The following is a 16,228-nucleotide window of genomic DNA, read 5'->3' as shown; positions in this document are numbered from 1 at the left end:
ATCACATTGCCACTGGATCGAAGCCGGGGCTGTGTCTTCAGAGGTGCCAGGCCGGCCGGCCTAGGAGAGGCCGCCCGCCCTGGGATTTTGCCCAGTTCTATCCATTTTTGGTACACTTGTTCCTAAAATCAAATCTCATCCAAAACTCATGGAACTCGTTAGAAATAAACAAAATATAAATACAGCATAGTCTAAAGTTCATTTTGTTCCCGAGAATTGATGGCTAGAATGTGAATTTATGGCCGTCAACAATCACCTTCGGCACTCGGGACAACTACCGCACCGAGTACGTCAACTTCGAAGTTGCCGAGTTCGAGACTTTCTACCATGCCATCCTGGGGAGGCCATCTCTCATCAAATTCATGGCGATCCCCAACCATACCTACCTCCTCTTGAAGATGCCAGCTCCTAAGGGGGTCCTCTCGGTGTATGGAGACCTCTAGATGTCGTACTCGTGCGAGGCCGAGAACATCAAGCTCTCCAACACCCTGGAACTATCCAGGAACATAGTTCTTATTGCCCGGGCAACAAAGAACCTCCCGGCAGATCAGCAGTAGATCCTCGCCAAGGAGTCGACTTCCGAGTCGCAGCTCGCTCCAGTCGTAGCAACCAAGACCATCGTCCTCAGGGACGATGAACCACACAAGACCGCCATAATCGTGGGCCAGCCTCGACCCGACATAGGAAAGCGCGCTCACCTCTTTCCTTCGGGACAATTGGGACATCTTCGCATGGAAGCCCTCTGACATGCCAGGAGTCCCGAGGGAGGCGGCTGAGCACTCCTTAGACCTTGACAAGAAGGCGAGACCCATCAAGCAACGGCTCCACCTCTTCGCACAGGATCGAAAGGTGGCAATTAGGGTAGAAGTAACCCAGCTCCTCGCCGCTGATTTTATCCAAGATGTCACACACCTAGATTTGCTGCCAAATCCAGTCCATGTAAAAAAGACAAATGGTGAATGGAGAATGTGTGTTGACTATATCGATCTCAACAAACACTGCTGTAAGGACTCCTTTCCTCTACCACGCATCGACCAGGTCGTCGACTCGACGGCCAGGTGCGTGCTACTCTCTTTTCTTGATTGTTACTCAGGGTACCACTAGATCGCCCTAAAGGAGTCGGATCAGGACAAGACATCTTTCCTCACCATATTCAGCACCTACTGCTACAACACCATGACGTTCGGGCTCAAGAACATGGGTGCCACCTACAGGAAGGCTATTCAGAGATGCCTTTAAGGGCAGATCAGACGCAACGCTGAAGCCTATGTCGATGACGTCGTCATTAAGACAAAATATAGTGACCAGTTCATTACGGATCTCTTCGAAACATTTGAAAATCTCAGGAGATTCAAATGGAAACTTAAGCCAATCAAGTGTGTGTCTGGCATCCCGTCCGAAAAACTACTCGGCTTCATAGTCAGTAGCCCGGGCATCAAAGCCAATCCCACCAAGGTCAACTCCATTAGGTACATGAAGCCTCCCAGGAGCAAAAAGGACCTGATGAAGCTAACCGGGTGCATGGCCGCCCTGAGTAGGTTCATAAGCCGACTCGGTGATACGGGCCTGCCCTTCTTCAAACTTCTCAGGAAGTCCGATAAGTTCGAGTGGAATGAGGAAGCTTCCAGGGCATTCCAGGAGCTCAAGGATTTCCTCACGACACCACTTGTGTTGACTGCACCCGACGATGGGGAAGTCCTTCTCCTCTATATAGCTGCCCTACCCATGTGGTGAGCACAGTCCTGGTCATCAAACAAGACGAGACGGGTTATGTCTACAAGGTACAGCGCCCCATCTAGTTCATTAGTGAAGTACTCGGCGAATCAAAAGTGTGCTACCCACAAGTGCAAAAGCTGTTGTACGCCATCCTCATCACGTCAAGGAAGCTTCGACACTATTTCCAGGCTCACAAGATCAAGGTGGCGTCCTCCTACCCACTCGGTGTCATTCTTCACAACCGCGATGCCAATGGTCGGGTCATCAAATGGTTAGTAGAACTCGGCGCCTTCACAATCGAGTTTACCCCACACTCTACGTTCAAGTCACAAGACTTGGTTGACTTCATTGCAGAGTGGACCGAGACCAGGACCCGCCTGCGCCGACACGTGGCCTGAGCACTGGGTCATGTACTTCGATGACGCTCTCAACCCCGACGAAGCCGGTGCTAGGGTCCTCTTCATCTCCCCCAAGGGCGAGCAGCTCAAGTATGTACTCTAGCTACTTCTCATGGCCACAAACAATGCCACTGAGTACGAGGCTCTCATACACGTTTTCCGGATCGCTGTCACGCTCGGCATCAAGCGCTTGCTCACCTATGGCGACTCCAAAGTCGTCATTCAGCAAGTGAACAAGGATTGGGAGTGCACCCAAGTAAAGATGTACGCCTACTGCAGGGAGATTCAAAAACTGGAGGCCAAGTTCTACGATCTCGAGTTCCACCACGTCCCCCAAGAAGACAATGTGGCAGCCGGCATCTTGTCGAAGCTTGGATCAAAACGGGACCTCATCCCAGCAGGAGTATTCGTCCAAGCACTCAACAGCCCTACAGTCAAAGTCAAGGAGGAACCTCCCTCAAAGCCCGACTTGGTCCCAGCTCTAGGGCAGCAGATTCCAACCCTTGACACCGACTGGCGGTCTCCCATCATCGACTTCATCAAGAACAACAAGAACTACCCCAAAGGGAAGGAGCACGAGAAGCTCGCACGGTGCGCGAGCAACTATGTTGTCATCGGATCCGAGTTGTTTTGGCACTTGGCATCCTCTGGAACCTTGTGCAAATGCATCGCACAAGACGAAGGAGTCCGACTCCTCAGTGAAATCCACTCGGGCATCTGCGGCAACCATGTAGGAGCCTCCACCCTCATGGATAAAGCCTTCCGGTCAGGATTTTACTGGTCTTCGGCCCTGGCCGATGCCCGGAACCTCGTTAGACGATGCCCTGGGTACCAGTTCTTCTCCAAACAGCAACACATCCCGGCTCAGGCCCTACGGATGATACCACCCTCCTAGCCATTTGCATGCTGGGGACTAGACTCAGTGGGACCCCTCAAGACAGCTGTCGGAGGGTACAATCACATATTTGTGGCGAGCGACAAATTTACAAAGTGGATTGAAGTCAAACCCATGACTGCCTTTATGGTGATGGCCAGCGCACTTGAGCCGGGATAATTCAAGTGGTTCTGCCACAGCTGGTATCAGAGCTGCAAGTGTACACCATATGTATTGGAATCTTAAAAATTGATTTCCGTATAAAATTTGACCAACAAGATATTTCTAAAAACTATGTTGGTTTCGTTAAGGGTTATGCATAGAACGTAAAGTCCTAGGGAATTTACGGGAGTTACTAGGTGGCTATCTATGTATGATTTATTTTATCTGACTTCCAACACTTTACATTTTTGTCAAACCGTACTCACAAGCAACCCTTAATTTCTGTAACGACGCATCTACGTTAAGGTAAGAAGGTAAAGATCCTTAGTCAGCTGAGGGAGTCTGACCTTCCCGTCGGTGATGCGAGCCGAACGCTGCCCTCTAGCAGTGGCTTACTTGAGGTACTCCCAATATACCAACTATTAGTTGACTATATTGGAAGTAAAGTGTACTCAGTCAGCTGAGGGAGTCTGACCTTCCCGTCGGTGATGCGAGCCGAACGCTGCGCTCAAGCAGTGGCTTACTTGAGCTGCTACCAATATACCGACCATCGGTCGATTATATTGGGAGTAAAGGAACTCGTGAATACGCTATCTCAGTGGCGTATGTTAACGTTGGCCATACGACGGAAATTGTTTGGCTGCCGCTTCAATTGTGAGCGGTAATGTATGGGAACGCTTTCATGAGTGCTGGCATGAAAGGTTCAATGGATATATATATGTTCCGTCAATCTTCTGCAGGTACACTAACCGCGATTCGATAAGTTAAGAACGGTTAGAATTTATCGACTAGCTATATAGGGAGAGCCGTATCTATGTTATGCCACCATGCTAACCACGTGAGCCCAACAATAGTTGGCAATTGTTTATCTTGTGAGGAACGAACAGGACGTGCATGCATATTTGGTTGATGTTTGCTTTGATTCCTAGAATTTGAAAATGTTACATGAGTCTTCTTAAGGAATCTCTAGAGTTTGTTTTCATGAATATGTTTGAGTGTGGTTAAACAACGAGTTGAATGAAAACTTGGTTTGGGGAGCATGTTATTAGAGCACTTAGATTAAACCCAAGAAAGACTATGGTTTGAGAGAGGGAGATTGAGTCATGTCTTTATCCTTAGTTCCATCTTGATGTCTTGATGATCTTTTCGTTCCATAGAATCTCAAATGATGAACCAATACTAATTGTAGTTTGTTTACTTCCTGAGCCTTGTAAACTTTTGAATTAGAATCAAATTTTTCCGCAGTCTTCTTAAAGTTATATTTGAGAAGTCTTGAGATAATCATATTACTCACATTTGAGTCTTTTTGATTCAGATGGCAGATTGTCACAATGTCTTTTGGGATGAGGATGGATGCGCTCATACTGATTGCCTATACCGGGAGGGCTTTCCGAGGATTTTGTGGGATACACTCTGTATTTTCCACTACCCAGACCCACCCCGGTACAAGGGACGACAGTTTTCTAAGGATGGAGTTCAGAAGAGCAGAGTCACCATGACCATTCCTCAGCACCCCACCTTGGAGTGTCCGCCTATTGAGATTGAGGTGGTTGGATATCGTCTTGTGGATGCTTTTGAGACCGCAGCTCTCAAAGCTATCATTACCTTCTATGAGCATCATCCCGAAGAAGTAGCCGCTTATCCTATTGGTTTGTTTCCGGCAGTCAATGCTGGCAATGCAGAGTGGCTCTTCAGAACCACCCACTTTGGACACTTAGTTGGAGATGTAGTTGAGGAGACTATCGAGGCGGTGGTCAGGTATATGAATGCCCAGTCCCACTATCAGATTCTTCAGCAGAGGCACATGGATCAGGTGATAGACTTGGCCCAGACTTTCCAGCGAGGTATTCGTTTGAGAGACACTCAGATTCAGGGGCTTAATGAGGCTGTTGCTGGGAGAGATCACGCCATTGCACAGTTTGAGCTTTAGGTTCTGGAGCATGGTGCTGAGATAGTGCAGCGCAACACGGTGATTGGTTTTCTTCAGGGGTAGGTTCATGAGCTCCAAGCGGATCTGGATGATGCTATGGCCCATATTGGTATGCTCCATGAGCAGCCAATACCCCCAGTTGTTCCAGCCGAGCCTACAGCAGCAGAAGACCCAGAGGAGATTGAGGGAGTTTCTGATATAGAATCAGAGCATGCGCTTGCCAAGCCTAACCCTCAGCCGAACGACTCTTCCTCCGGCAGTGCTTCCTCTGTGGGCAACCTCGATGACTTCTAGGCTTCTTAGGCTTGTCCTAGATAGCATTTGTTTTTCCTGTTGTAGTATATGTACATAGGGAAGAAGATTTTGTAAAATAGCCCTAGGAAGGTGCACCAGTCATGTCGGGTACTTTCTCTATCCATAATAAACCCGCAGTCATATTATTTGATTCTGGTGCAACTCATAGTTTTATAAGTTCCAAATTTGGAACAAGAATAGGATTGGATTTTTCTTATACTAAGGGATCTTTCATGATAGCAACCCCTGGTGGGAAGATAGCTTCCAATCAAATTATTAGATATGTGCCAATTAAGTTGGGTAGCAAAGTGATAAAGACAGATTTTGTAACACCCGGTTTATAAAAGAACATAAACCGAGCAATCATATACGTGCCAGGATCAAGTCACACGTATATACAACAGAATGAACAGTATATCAAAGCACATATCACGTAAAAAGATATAATAAAGCGAATACGAATGTTATTTATTACATTAATGACAAAAATGTCTGATACAGCGGAAGCGAAGTACAAAATACGATAAAAGCTCTCCGAAGCTGAAGCAGGGCGCCACAGGGACGTCGACTGGGAGACGAACACCTAGAAGTCCTCGTAGTCCTGGTAGCGCTGGACGAACTCCCTTGTGTCAGCAGGAACTGAGCAGCAGTAGCGTAGCCAAGAGGAAAAAGTAGAGAAGAGGCAAGAGTGAGTACACAACTTGTACTCAACAAGTATAACACAAACTATGAGGCTCTAGGCTGGCTGACTCAACTGCATTAGCTTTTAAGTGTTGGCAAAATTTTATTAAAGCTATTTACTACGAGTTGATGAATTACCATTAACCCAGTTACATAGTAATTAATCAGAATTAATTAAGAAACTACTGAGAACCAAACCAAAACCAAACCACCAAAGAAACCCCGAGAAGCACCTCCCTCGTCGGAAGGAGATAACTCCACTAATCAAAAGGAGGATCTGGGCCGCTCATAACCGTGAGCACGGCTAGTATACCAGTTTTACACTCTGCAGAGGTTGCACATCTTTACCCACAAGTCGTGAGCTACGCCAGAGGTTCATCACACTTCCTTAGGTGAGATGACTAGCGACTCACTACGAGGCCGTTACAAAGAATCTCGTTGGTAAGGCATAACCGCGAGAGTTAGGTCAGCGACGATGGGGCCCACCTCCGGGGGTACAAGCACAGGAGCACAATCCAAGCACAGACCAAGCCGGAGGAGCAGGGACCATTGAAGCTTACTACTCTTGCCCCGCAGGTAAGTTACTCCAAACCAAAAAGACCTAATTAGTAAGCCAAGTCTATCCCATTCTAGCCTTGTGGTAGCGCTGTTGTCCCAGGTTGTCGCTCTATGAACCGGTCCTTATGGAGAGTGGCCAACCTAGCAGTAAGCACCGTGCTGGCCCCCTAAACCATGTTTCTACAAAAACATCTTTTAACGAGACGTGGGCCACTCATCCACACAGAGGGCCACTCTCAGAATTAAGTTCAAGTAAACCATTAATAAAATTAATTAAAAAGGACAAAAGTGTGTTATAGCGCAGCAACCTAGCACAACTAACCAAAATGCAACCCAAAGGTATATTTAAAGGATATAAACTGGCTAGGAAATCCTTAAAGGCATACAGTATTAAAATGCAGTATGAAAATGTATTTAAAAGTGATGGGTTGTTCATGTTATACTTGCCTTCCTTGTACTGCTCTGGCTGCTGCTCAAAGTGCTCGGAAGACGGCTGCTCCTGGTACTGGTACTGGGGCTCCTCAGAGGGATCAACGTCTACTCACGAACACATGGCCAAAACAATGCACAACAATAAGCATACAAGCAAACTCTAACAAAAAGCTAAAGAACAGTACATCAATACATAAAAACAGTGCACAAAACTACTCTATAACTATTCTACGCGTTGCAACGATCGCGTGGACATAAAGAACGCTAAAAACGGAGCTAAAACGCATAAACTAGGCCTAAAACAAGGTTCAGGGGCTTATTTGTAAGAAAACTGAAGATTCAGGGGCTTTTCTGCTAAAACCAGGGACTGAAACATAAATAAACATTAGTTCCAGGGTCTAGCGTGCAAAAAGAACTAACTCGGACGGCGGGTCCTATTTTAAGGAAACTCAGGGGGTTATTTGTTAAAATCAGGGTCCAACTGTAATTATTTTTGAAAGGGCTAGGACCGCGGGTTGATTAGCAATAAAGGGAGGGGCTCTTTAGAAAAAAAATCAAGGCCGAACCGGTACGCGCGGTTTCTGGCCGCTGGATCTAGATCTGAGGGTCTAGATCTAATGGATCTAAGATCTAATCGCGCGCGTCGAATCCGGATCGGACGGCTGGGGGGTTTGGGCGCGCGGGGCGGCGGCGCAAACCGCCGGAGCAGAGCTCCGCGGCGGCGAGCTCGCCGGAGCTGGCCGTTCTGGTGCTTCAGTGGATCATTTGGGTTGCGGTTGGGTGCAAAATGACGAGCTCGGCATGGGTTGTCCACTGGGGTACCTAGGGAGGCGCTGCAAGGCTGGGAGCAGGCTTCTCGACGGCGAGGGCGGCTCGGCGGCCACGGAGTTCGCCGGAGTGCGAGGACTAGGCACCTAGAGTGTGCCAGGGCAGTCCAAATCTAGCGCAGAAGGAGGACAGGGACCATGGGTGCTCACCTAGGGTCGGGATCGGGGAAGAACGTGGCGCAGGGTGTTCAGCGGCGTGGACCGGCGGCGGAGGGGAACAGGGCTCGCGTCCGAGGTCGAGGAAGGGGTGCGCCGGGGTCCTGGACGCCTCAGGTCGACGCGGGGTGCTCCTGCGGCGGCAGCGGAGGGGTCAGCATGGCCAGAGCAAGGCCAGCAGCAAGAAATCGCGAGAGGAAAAGCTCACCGGCGGCAGATGATTCTGCTTCGACTCCGGGAACACGGGCGGCGCGGCTTAGGGTTTTGGGGTGGCGGCGGGGTGGAATGAGGAGGTAGAGGGTCTCGGTTGGGTTTAAAAGGGGGACGTCCGGAGATCTCGGGGAGGCGCGCCCAGGGGAAGTCCGGCGAGGAACGCGGCGGTGATTCGGGATCGAATTCCCCATCCGATCCCGGGCTGGTTTCTAGAAGGGAAAGGCGCGGGCGAGGCTGGCGTGCGGGCCCGTGCACGAGCGCTGGATAGAGCGGGTCCGTGCGCGCGCGCGGGGGCGGAGCGGGGCCACGTGCAGCGGGAACCAGAGCTCGCAGGGCGGAACAGAGGGGTGGTTCGGCGGGGAAGACGGGCCTGCCAAGCGGGCCCGCTCGGTCAGGGAGGGTGACGCGGTGGGGTCCAGGCGGCAGCGGGGCGACGCGCTCTGTGGGCGCGAGGCGAGCGGGCGGGGCAGGCCGCGGCATGGGCCGAGTGGCGCGTGCTGCGGAGCGGCGCTGAGCGCGGGGAGGAGCTGGGAGCGGGCTGGGCCGAAACGGGAGAAGGAGGGGAGTGGGCCGCGGCAAGGGTTGGACCGACTTGGGCTGCTGAGCTGGGCTGGTGGGTTTGGGTTTTGGGTTCCTTTCTTTTTTTTAATTCTATTTTCTCTCTCTTCTATTTCTAATTCAAACAAGGTTTGAATTCAAAAGTAAATTTGAATTCAAACACACTCAAACAATTAAAACTATGCACCAGCATGAATGCAACACAAAAGTTTAAACCTATGGTAAAATTTTAATTACGTAAAGAACAAAATTGAATTAAATGCCCTACTAAACACAATAAACCTTAGAAATTTAAATAAAGCCAATTAAATTTATTACTAAAAGCTGAAATTTAAATCAGGGTGTTACAGACCCTACCCCCTTAAAGAAATCTCGTCCCCGAGATTTAGCTGGGCTGGCTAGCAAAGAGATCTGGGTATGTCTTCTTCAGCTCATCTTCTCGCTCCCAAGTAGCCTCAGCTTCACTGTGGTGACTCCACTGAACTCTGCACATCTTGATGCGCTTGTTCCGAGTAACCCTCTCTGACGTCTCCAGAATCTTCACCGGATGCTCAGTATAAGTTAGATCTTCCTGGACATCGACTCCATCCAGAGGTGCCTGCTCCTCGGGTACTCGCAAACACCTCTTCAGCTGAGATATATGGAAGACATCATGAACTCCTGAGAGGCTGAGAGGTAACTCCAGGCGATAAGCAACTTCGCCTTTCCGCTCTAGCACCTTGAATGGCCCCACATACCGAGGTGCTAACTTCCCTTTGACATTAAATCTGCGGATTCCTCTCATCGGAGACACCTTCAGATATACATAATCACCGACACTGAAAGTCAGGTCTCTCCGCTTGCCATCCGCATAGCTCTTCAGTCTGCTCTGTGCAATTCTCAGATTTTCTCGCACAGCCTGGACCATCTGCTCTGCATCATCTATGATCTCAGGGCCAAAGAGCTGCTTTTCACCAATCTGATCCCAATAGAGAGGAGTCCTGCACTTTCTGCCATACAATGCCTCGAATGGGGACTTCTTTAGACTGGCCTGATAGCTGTTGTTATATGAGAACTCAGCAAATGACAGGCACTTATCCCAACTAGTACCATACTGAATAGCACAAGCTCTCAGCATATCCTCCAACACTTGGTTGGTCCTCTCTGTCTGCCCATCTGTCTGAGGGTGATAAGCCGTACTGAAGCGCAGCTTCGTATCCAACGAATCATGGAGCTGCTCCCAGAAACGGGAAGTGAACTGAGACCCTCTGTCAGATATAATCTTCTTCGGCACACCATGCAAGCAGACAATCCGAGAGATGTACAACTCCGCAAGTCTAGCACCAGAGTAAGTAGTGTTCACTGGAATGAAGTGAGCAACCTTCGTCAGACGATCCACTACTACCCAAATGGAGTTGTACCCTTTCTGAGTACGAGGCAATCCAACAATGAAGTCCATAGTGATTTCCTCCCATTTCCACTCTGGAATCTTCAAAGGCTGTAATAGACCTGCTGGCCTCTGATGCTCAGCCTTGACACGCTGACAGGTGTCACAAATAGCCACGTACTCTGCCACTGAACGCTTCATCCCATACCACCAGAAATGTTCCTTCAGATCATAATACATCTTCGTGCTGCCCGGATGAATAGAGTAAGCTGTATCATGGGCCTCACTCAGAATCAACTTCCGAAGATCCTTCACATCTGGCACACAGATCCGGTTCTTGTACCACAAGGTACCCTGATCATCCTCTCTGAAATGAGGAGCCTTGCCCTTCTTGAGCAACTCACGGATCTCCTGCAGCTTCTCATCATCTTTCTGATGCTGCCTGATCTCTGACTCTAGAGTCGGTACTGCCTCAAACGCTGCACTGGAGGTATGATGCAAGAAACCCAGACTCAACTGCTCGAACTCCTCGCATAACTCTGGAGGCATCTGGAAAGCCACGGCCATGTTGACATAACTTCTTCTGCTCAGAGCATCTGCTACAACATTGGCCTTGCCCAGATGGTAGTGAATCTCCAGATCATAGTCCTTGACCAACTCTAGCCATCTTCTCTGCCGCATGTTCAGCTCATTCTGCGTGAAAATGTACTTGAGGCTCTTGTGATCAGTGTAAATATCACACCGCTGCCCATACAAGTAATGCCTCCAAATCTTCAGAGCATGCACAACTGCGGCTAACTCAAGATCATGAGTAGGATAGTTCAGCTCATGCCGACGTAACTGCCGTGAAGCATAAGCTATCACTCTGCCCTCCTGCATCAGAACACACCCAAGACCATCCTTCGAAGCATCACAATACACCGTGAACCTCTTCGTCTGGTCTGGCAGAGTCAGGACTGGCACCGTAGTCAACCTTTTCTTCAACTCATCAAAGGCCATCTGACGCTCATCAGTCCATACAAAAGCCACATTCTTCTCCAGCAAGGAAGTCAAAGGCTTCGCGATCTTGGAGAAATTCTCAATGAACCTCCGATAATATCCAGCTAAGCCCAAGAAAGATCTGACTTCCTTCACTGTCTGCGGTGTCTCCCACTCGAGCACATCCTTCACCTTGCTCGGATCAACAGCAATGCCTCCCTGAGAGATAACATGACCGAGGAATGGAACCTCGTCAATCCAGAACTCGCACTTGCTGAACTTGGCATACAACTGATGCTCTCTCAGCCTCTGCAGTACGAGTCTCAGATGCTCCTCATGCTCTTCTTCTGTCTTGGAGAAGATCAGAATATCATCAATGAAGATCACCACAAAGACATCCAGATAATCCATGAAGACCATGTTCATCAGATGCATGAAGTAAGCTGGGGCATTAGTCAAGCCGAAGGACATGACTGTATACTCATATAGCCCGTACTTGCAGGTGAATGCCGTCTTCGGAATATCCCCAGGACGGATCCTCAGCTGAAAATAACCCGAACGAAGATCAATCTTCGAGAATATACGAGCACCTCGAAGCAGATCGAAGAGATCCTCAATACGGGGCAGTGGATGCTTGTTCTTGATAGTAACTGCATTCAGCTCCCGATAATCGACACACATCCTCTTCGAGCCATCCTTCTTATCTACCAGCAATAATGGAAAAGCCCAAGGAGAGAAGCTACGACGGATATAGCCCTTGGCTAGCAACTCATCAATAGTCTTCTTTACTTCTTCATACTCTATAGGTGCCATACGGTAGGGCCGCTTTGCAATAGGAGCTGTGCCAGGCAAGAGATCAATACAAAACTCAATGGCGCGTTCAGGCGGCATACCTGGCAGATCATCCGGAAAGACATCCGGGAATTCAGACACCACGCGAATACCGTCCGTGGGTCTAGCCTCCATCTGATGAAGAAATCCAGAAGGCTCTACTGCACTGATAACAACCTCTTGGCCACTGGAAGCTGATAGCAAGACTGTCCTCTGAGCACAATCTATCCGAACTCCCCATTTGGCCAGAGTCTCCATTCCCAGAATGACATCAATGCCCTTGGTGTCTAGCACCATCAGATCAGTACAGAACTCTACTCCCCTCAAGGAAATACTGACTCTCGGGCAGTAAGTGTGAGACCTCAACTGTCCTCCCGGTGAAGATACTAACAGGCACCTCTTTAATGTGCTAGTATGAATACCATGATGCTCGACAAAAGACTGAGTAATGAAGGAATGCGTAGCACCAGTATCAAAAAGCACTGTAGCTGGATATGAATTAACCATGAACGTACCAATAACCACGTTGGGAGCCTCGGCCGCTGACTCGGCCGTCACGTGGTTCACCCTGCCCTGTGCTGGCGCCCTGGGCTGAGCTGGGCGCCCCTGCTGTCCCGCCTGCGCCTTCCGGGGGCAAGCGTTGGCGTAGTGCCCCGGCTGGCCGTAGTGAAAGCAGGTGCGAGGAGGTCCCTGAGCCTGCTGTCCGGTAGGAGCTGCCGGACGTGGAGCCTGCGGTGCCGGTGGAGCTGGTGGAGCACGAGCCGGAGGTGCCGGTAACCTCTGGCCCTGCCCCGCCTGCTGCTGCTGTCGAGGCGGGTACTGCTGCGGTGGCCTCTGCTGGTACTGCTGAGGGGGCCGGTACTACTGCTGGTACGGCTGAGGCGGCTGGAGTCGTGGACGAGTGTTGCTGCCGGTAGCAACGGGGACAACCTTCCTCTTCTTGTCCTCCATCTCCAGGTGCTTGCGCTCAGTGTTGAGCGCACTGTCAACCAGATGGTTGAAGTCGTCGAAGCGGAGGTTGAGCAGCGCGTACTGGAGGTAGTCCTCAAGACCCTCCATGAAGTGCTCCTGCTTCTTGCGGTCATCCGCAACCTCGGCAGGGGCGTAGCGTGCCAGCTGAAGAAAGCGATCACGGTACTCCGTGACCGACATAGTCCCCTGCTTCAGTGCAAGGAACTCCTTCTGCTTCATCTTCATAACGCCCACGGGGACGTTGTGGCTGCGGAAACGCTCTCGGAACTGGAGCCAAGTGAGAGACTCGCGGTCATGGACTGGGTGGGACTCCCACCAGTCCAAAGCTGCCCCTCGCAGCTGTCCTGCTGCGTACAAGACGCGCTCACGATCATCGCACTGGGCGATGTCCAGCTGACGCTCCACTGCACGGAGCCAGTCGTCAGCCTGAAGAGGGTCGGACGTGTGAGAAAACGTCGGCGGGTGACCCCTCAGGAACTCAGCACGCCTGTCGCGAGGCTGCGGCGGTGGAGGAGGCGGATGCTGAGTGTGAGCCTGCTGAAGAGCCTGAACAGTGTTGTTCAGGGTAGCCATCATCTGCATCTGGAGCTGGAAGTACTGCTCCGGAGTCAAAGGCGGCGGCATTGGAATCCCGGTACCCTGGGTGTTCTGACCCTGGTTGTTCTGCCCCTGCTGGTCAGAACCACGCCTGGTGTTCACCATCTGATTTTGGACAAAAGATTTCACGAGTAAGGATATTGCAGGAATAAATTCAGATGGATATGATAACTCTTTGCGGAAAAAGACTCAGCCATGATAAAGTAGGCAGGATAGAGTTGACTGTTTTACCCCCAACGATCTAACTCATTTTATTAATTAGTTAACTTTAACATCAGAGTGATTTTCTTTTCACAAAATTAAACTACTAAGCTATGCAATCATTCAAAAATCCAAATCAACCATGTAGCATAATAACAAGCAGACAATTTTCACGACTTAGCCGAGTTTAACAAAAGACTCGACTAACACAACGCGTCGCAGAACGTGCTATCGTATTATTATAAAAAGGTCACCTAGCTATGCTCATGGTGGTCAGATGACTGATTCAGGCCAAAATCTACGAAACTATTCTTCAGAGAGAGAAATCAAGGCAAGAAGGGTAAAAAGTCAAAGAAGTCAAGGGGTATAATAGTAAAATAGTTTCAGCAGACAAGGATTGGTGAGGAGAAGTCCTAAAACTCGACCAGTTCTATCTAGGCTTCGTCCTACAGTCGATATGGCTCTGATACCACTCTGTAACACCCGGTTTATAAAAGAACATAAACCGAGCAATCATATACGTGCCAGGATCAAGTCACACGTATATACAACAGAATGAACAGTATATCAAAGCACATATCACGTAAAAAGATATAATAAAGCGAATACGAATGTTATTTATTACATTAATGACAAAAATGTCTGATACAGCGGAAGCGAAGTACAAAATACGATAAAAGCTCTCCGAAGCTGAAGCAGGGCGCCACAGGGACGTCGACTGGGAGACGAACACCTAGAAGTCCTCGTAGTCCTGGTAGCGCTGGACGAACTCCCTTGTGTCAGCAGGAACTGAGCAGCAGTAGCGTAGCCAAGAGGAAAAAGTAGAGAAGAGGCAAGAGTGAGTACACAACTTGTACTCAACAAGTATAACACAAACTATGAGGCTCTAGGCTGGCTGACTCAACTGCATTAGCTTTTAAGTGTTGGCAAAATTTTATTAAAGCTATTTACTACGAGTTGATGAATTACCATTAACCCAGTTACATAGTAATTAATCAGAATTAATTAAGAAACTACTGAGAACCAAACCAAAACCAAACCACCAAAGAAACCCCGAGAAGCACCTCCCTCGTCGGAAGGAGATAACTCCACTAATCAAAAGGAGGATCTGGGCCGCTCATAACCGTGAGCACGGCTAGTATACCAGTTTTACACTCTGCAGAGGTTGCACATCTTTACCCACAAGTCGTGAGCTACGCCAGAGGTTCATCACACTTCCTTAGGTGAGATGACTAACGACTCACTACGAGGCCGTTACAAAGAATCTCGTTGGTAAGGCGTAACCGCGAGAGTTAGGTCAGCGACGATGGGGCCCACCTCCGGGGGTACAAGCACAGGAGCGCAATCCAAGCACAGACCAAGCCGGAGGAGCAGGGACCATTGAAGCTTACTACTCTTGCCCCGCAGGTAAGTTACTCCAAACCAAAAAGACCTAATTAGTAAGCCAAGTCTATCCCATTCTAGCCTTGTGGTAGCGCTGTTGTCCCAGGTTGTCGCTCTATGAACCGGTCCTTATGGAGAGTGGCCAACCCAGCAGTAAGCACCGTGCTGGCCCCCTAAACCATGTTTCTACAAAAACATCTTTTAACGAGACGTGGGCCACTCATCCACACAGAGGGCCACTCTCAGAATTAAGTTCAAGTAAACCATTAATCAAATTAATTAAAAAGGACAAAAGTGTGTTATAGCGCAGCAACCTAGCACAACTAACCAAAATGCAACCCAAAGGTATATTTAAAGGATATAAACTGGCTAGGAAATCCTTAAAGGCATACAGTATTAAAATGCAGTATGAAAATGTATTTAAAAGTGATGGGTTGTTCATGTTATACTTGCCTTCCTCGTACTGCTCTGGCTGCTGCTCAAAGTGCTCGGAAGACGGCTGCTCCTGGTACTGGTACTGGGGCTCCTCAGAGGGATCAACGTCTACTCACGAACACATGGCCAAAACAATGCACAACAATAAGCATACAAGCAAACTCTAACAAAAAGCTAAAGAACAGTACATCAATACATAAAAACAGCGCACAAAACTACTCTAGAACTATTCTACGCGTTGCAACGATCGCGTGGACATAAAGAACGCTAAAAACGGAGCTAAAACGCATAAACTAGGCCTAAAACAAGGTTCAGGGGCTTATTTGCAAGAAAACTGAAGATTCAGGGGCTTTTCTGCTAAAACCAGGGACTGAAACATAAATAAACATTAGTTCCAGGGTCTAGCGTGCAAAAAGAACTAACCTGGATGGCGGGTCCTATTTTAAGGAAACTCAGGGGGTTATTTGTTAAAATCAGGGTCCAACTGTAATTATTTTTGAAAGGGCTAGGACCGCGGGTTGATTAGCAATAAAGGGAGGGGCTCTTTAGAAAAAAAATCAAGGCCGAACCGGTACGCGCGGTTTCTGGACGCTGGATCTAGATCTGAGGGTCTAGATCTAATGGATCTAAGATCTAATCGTGTAACACCCTAATTTAAATTTCAGT

At 49.0% G+C, this 16,228-nt stretch overlaps 1 protein-coding gene across 1 annotated transcript; it reads left to right on the top strand.

The window, feature by feature from the left end:
* Window positions 1-2,226: 2,226 nt before the first annotated feature.
* Window positions 2,227-3,009, top strand: LOC120662517. Its single transcript, XM_039941651.1, has one exon. It carries the CDS (start codon window positions 2,227-2,229, stop codon window positions 3,007-3,009), a length of 783 nt encoding a protein of 260 aa, XP_039797585.1.
* The last annotated feature ends 13,219 nt before the right edge of the window (window positions 3,010-16,228 follow it).

Source organism: Panicum virgatum, chromosome 2N (genome assembly GCF_016808335.1).
Source record: "Panicum virgatum strain AP13 chromosome 2N, P.virgatum_v5, whole genome shotgun sequence".
NCBI classification, from domain to species: domain Eukaryota; kingdom Viridiplantae; phylum Streptophyta; class Magnoliopsida; order Poales; family Poaceae; genus Panicum; species Panicum virgatum.
The sequence above is the reverse complement of the archived record's forward strand: the minus strand, read 5'-3'. Positions and strand labels throughout refer to the sequence as shown.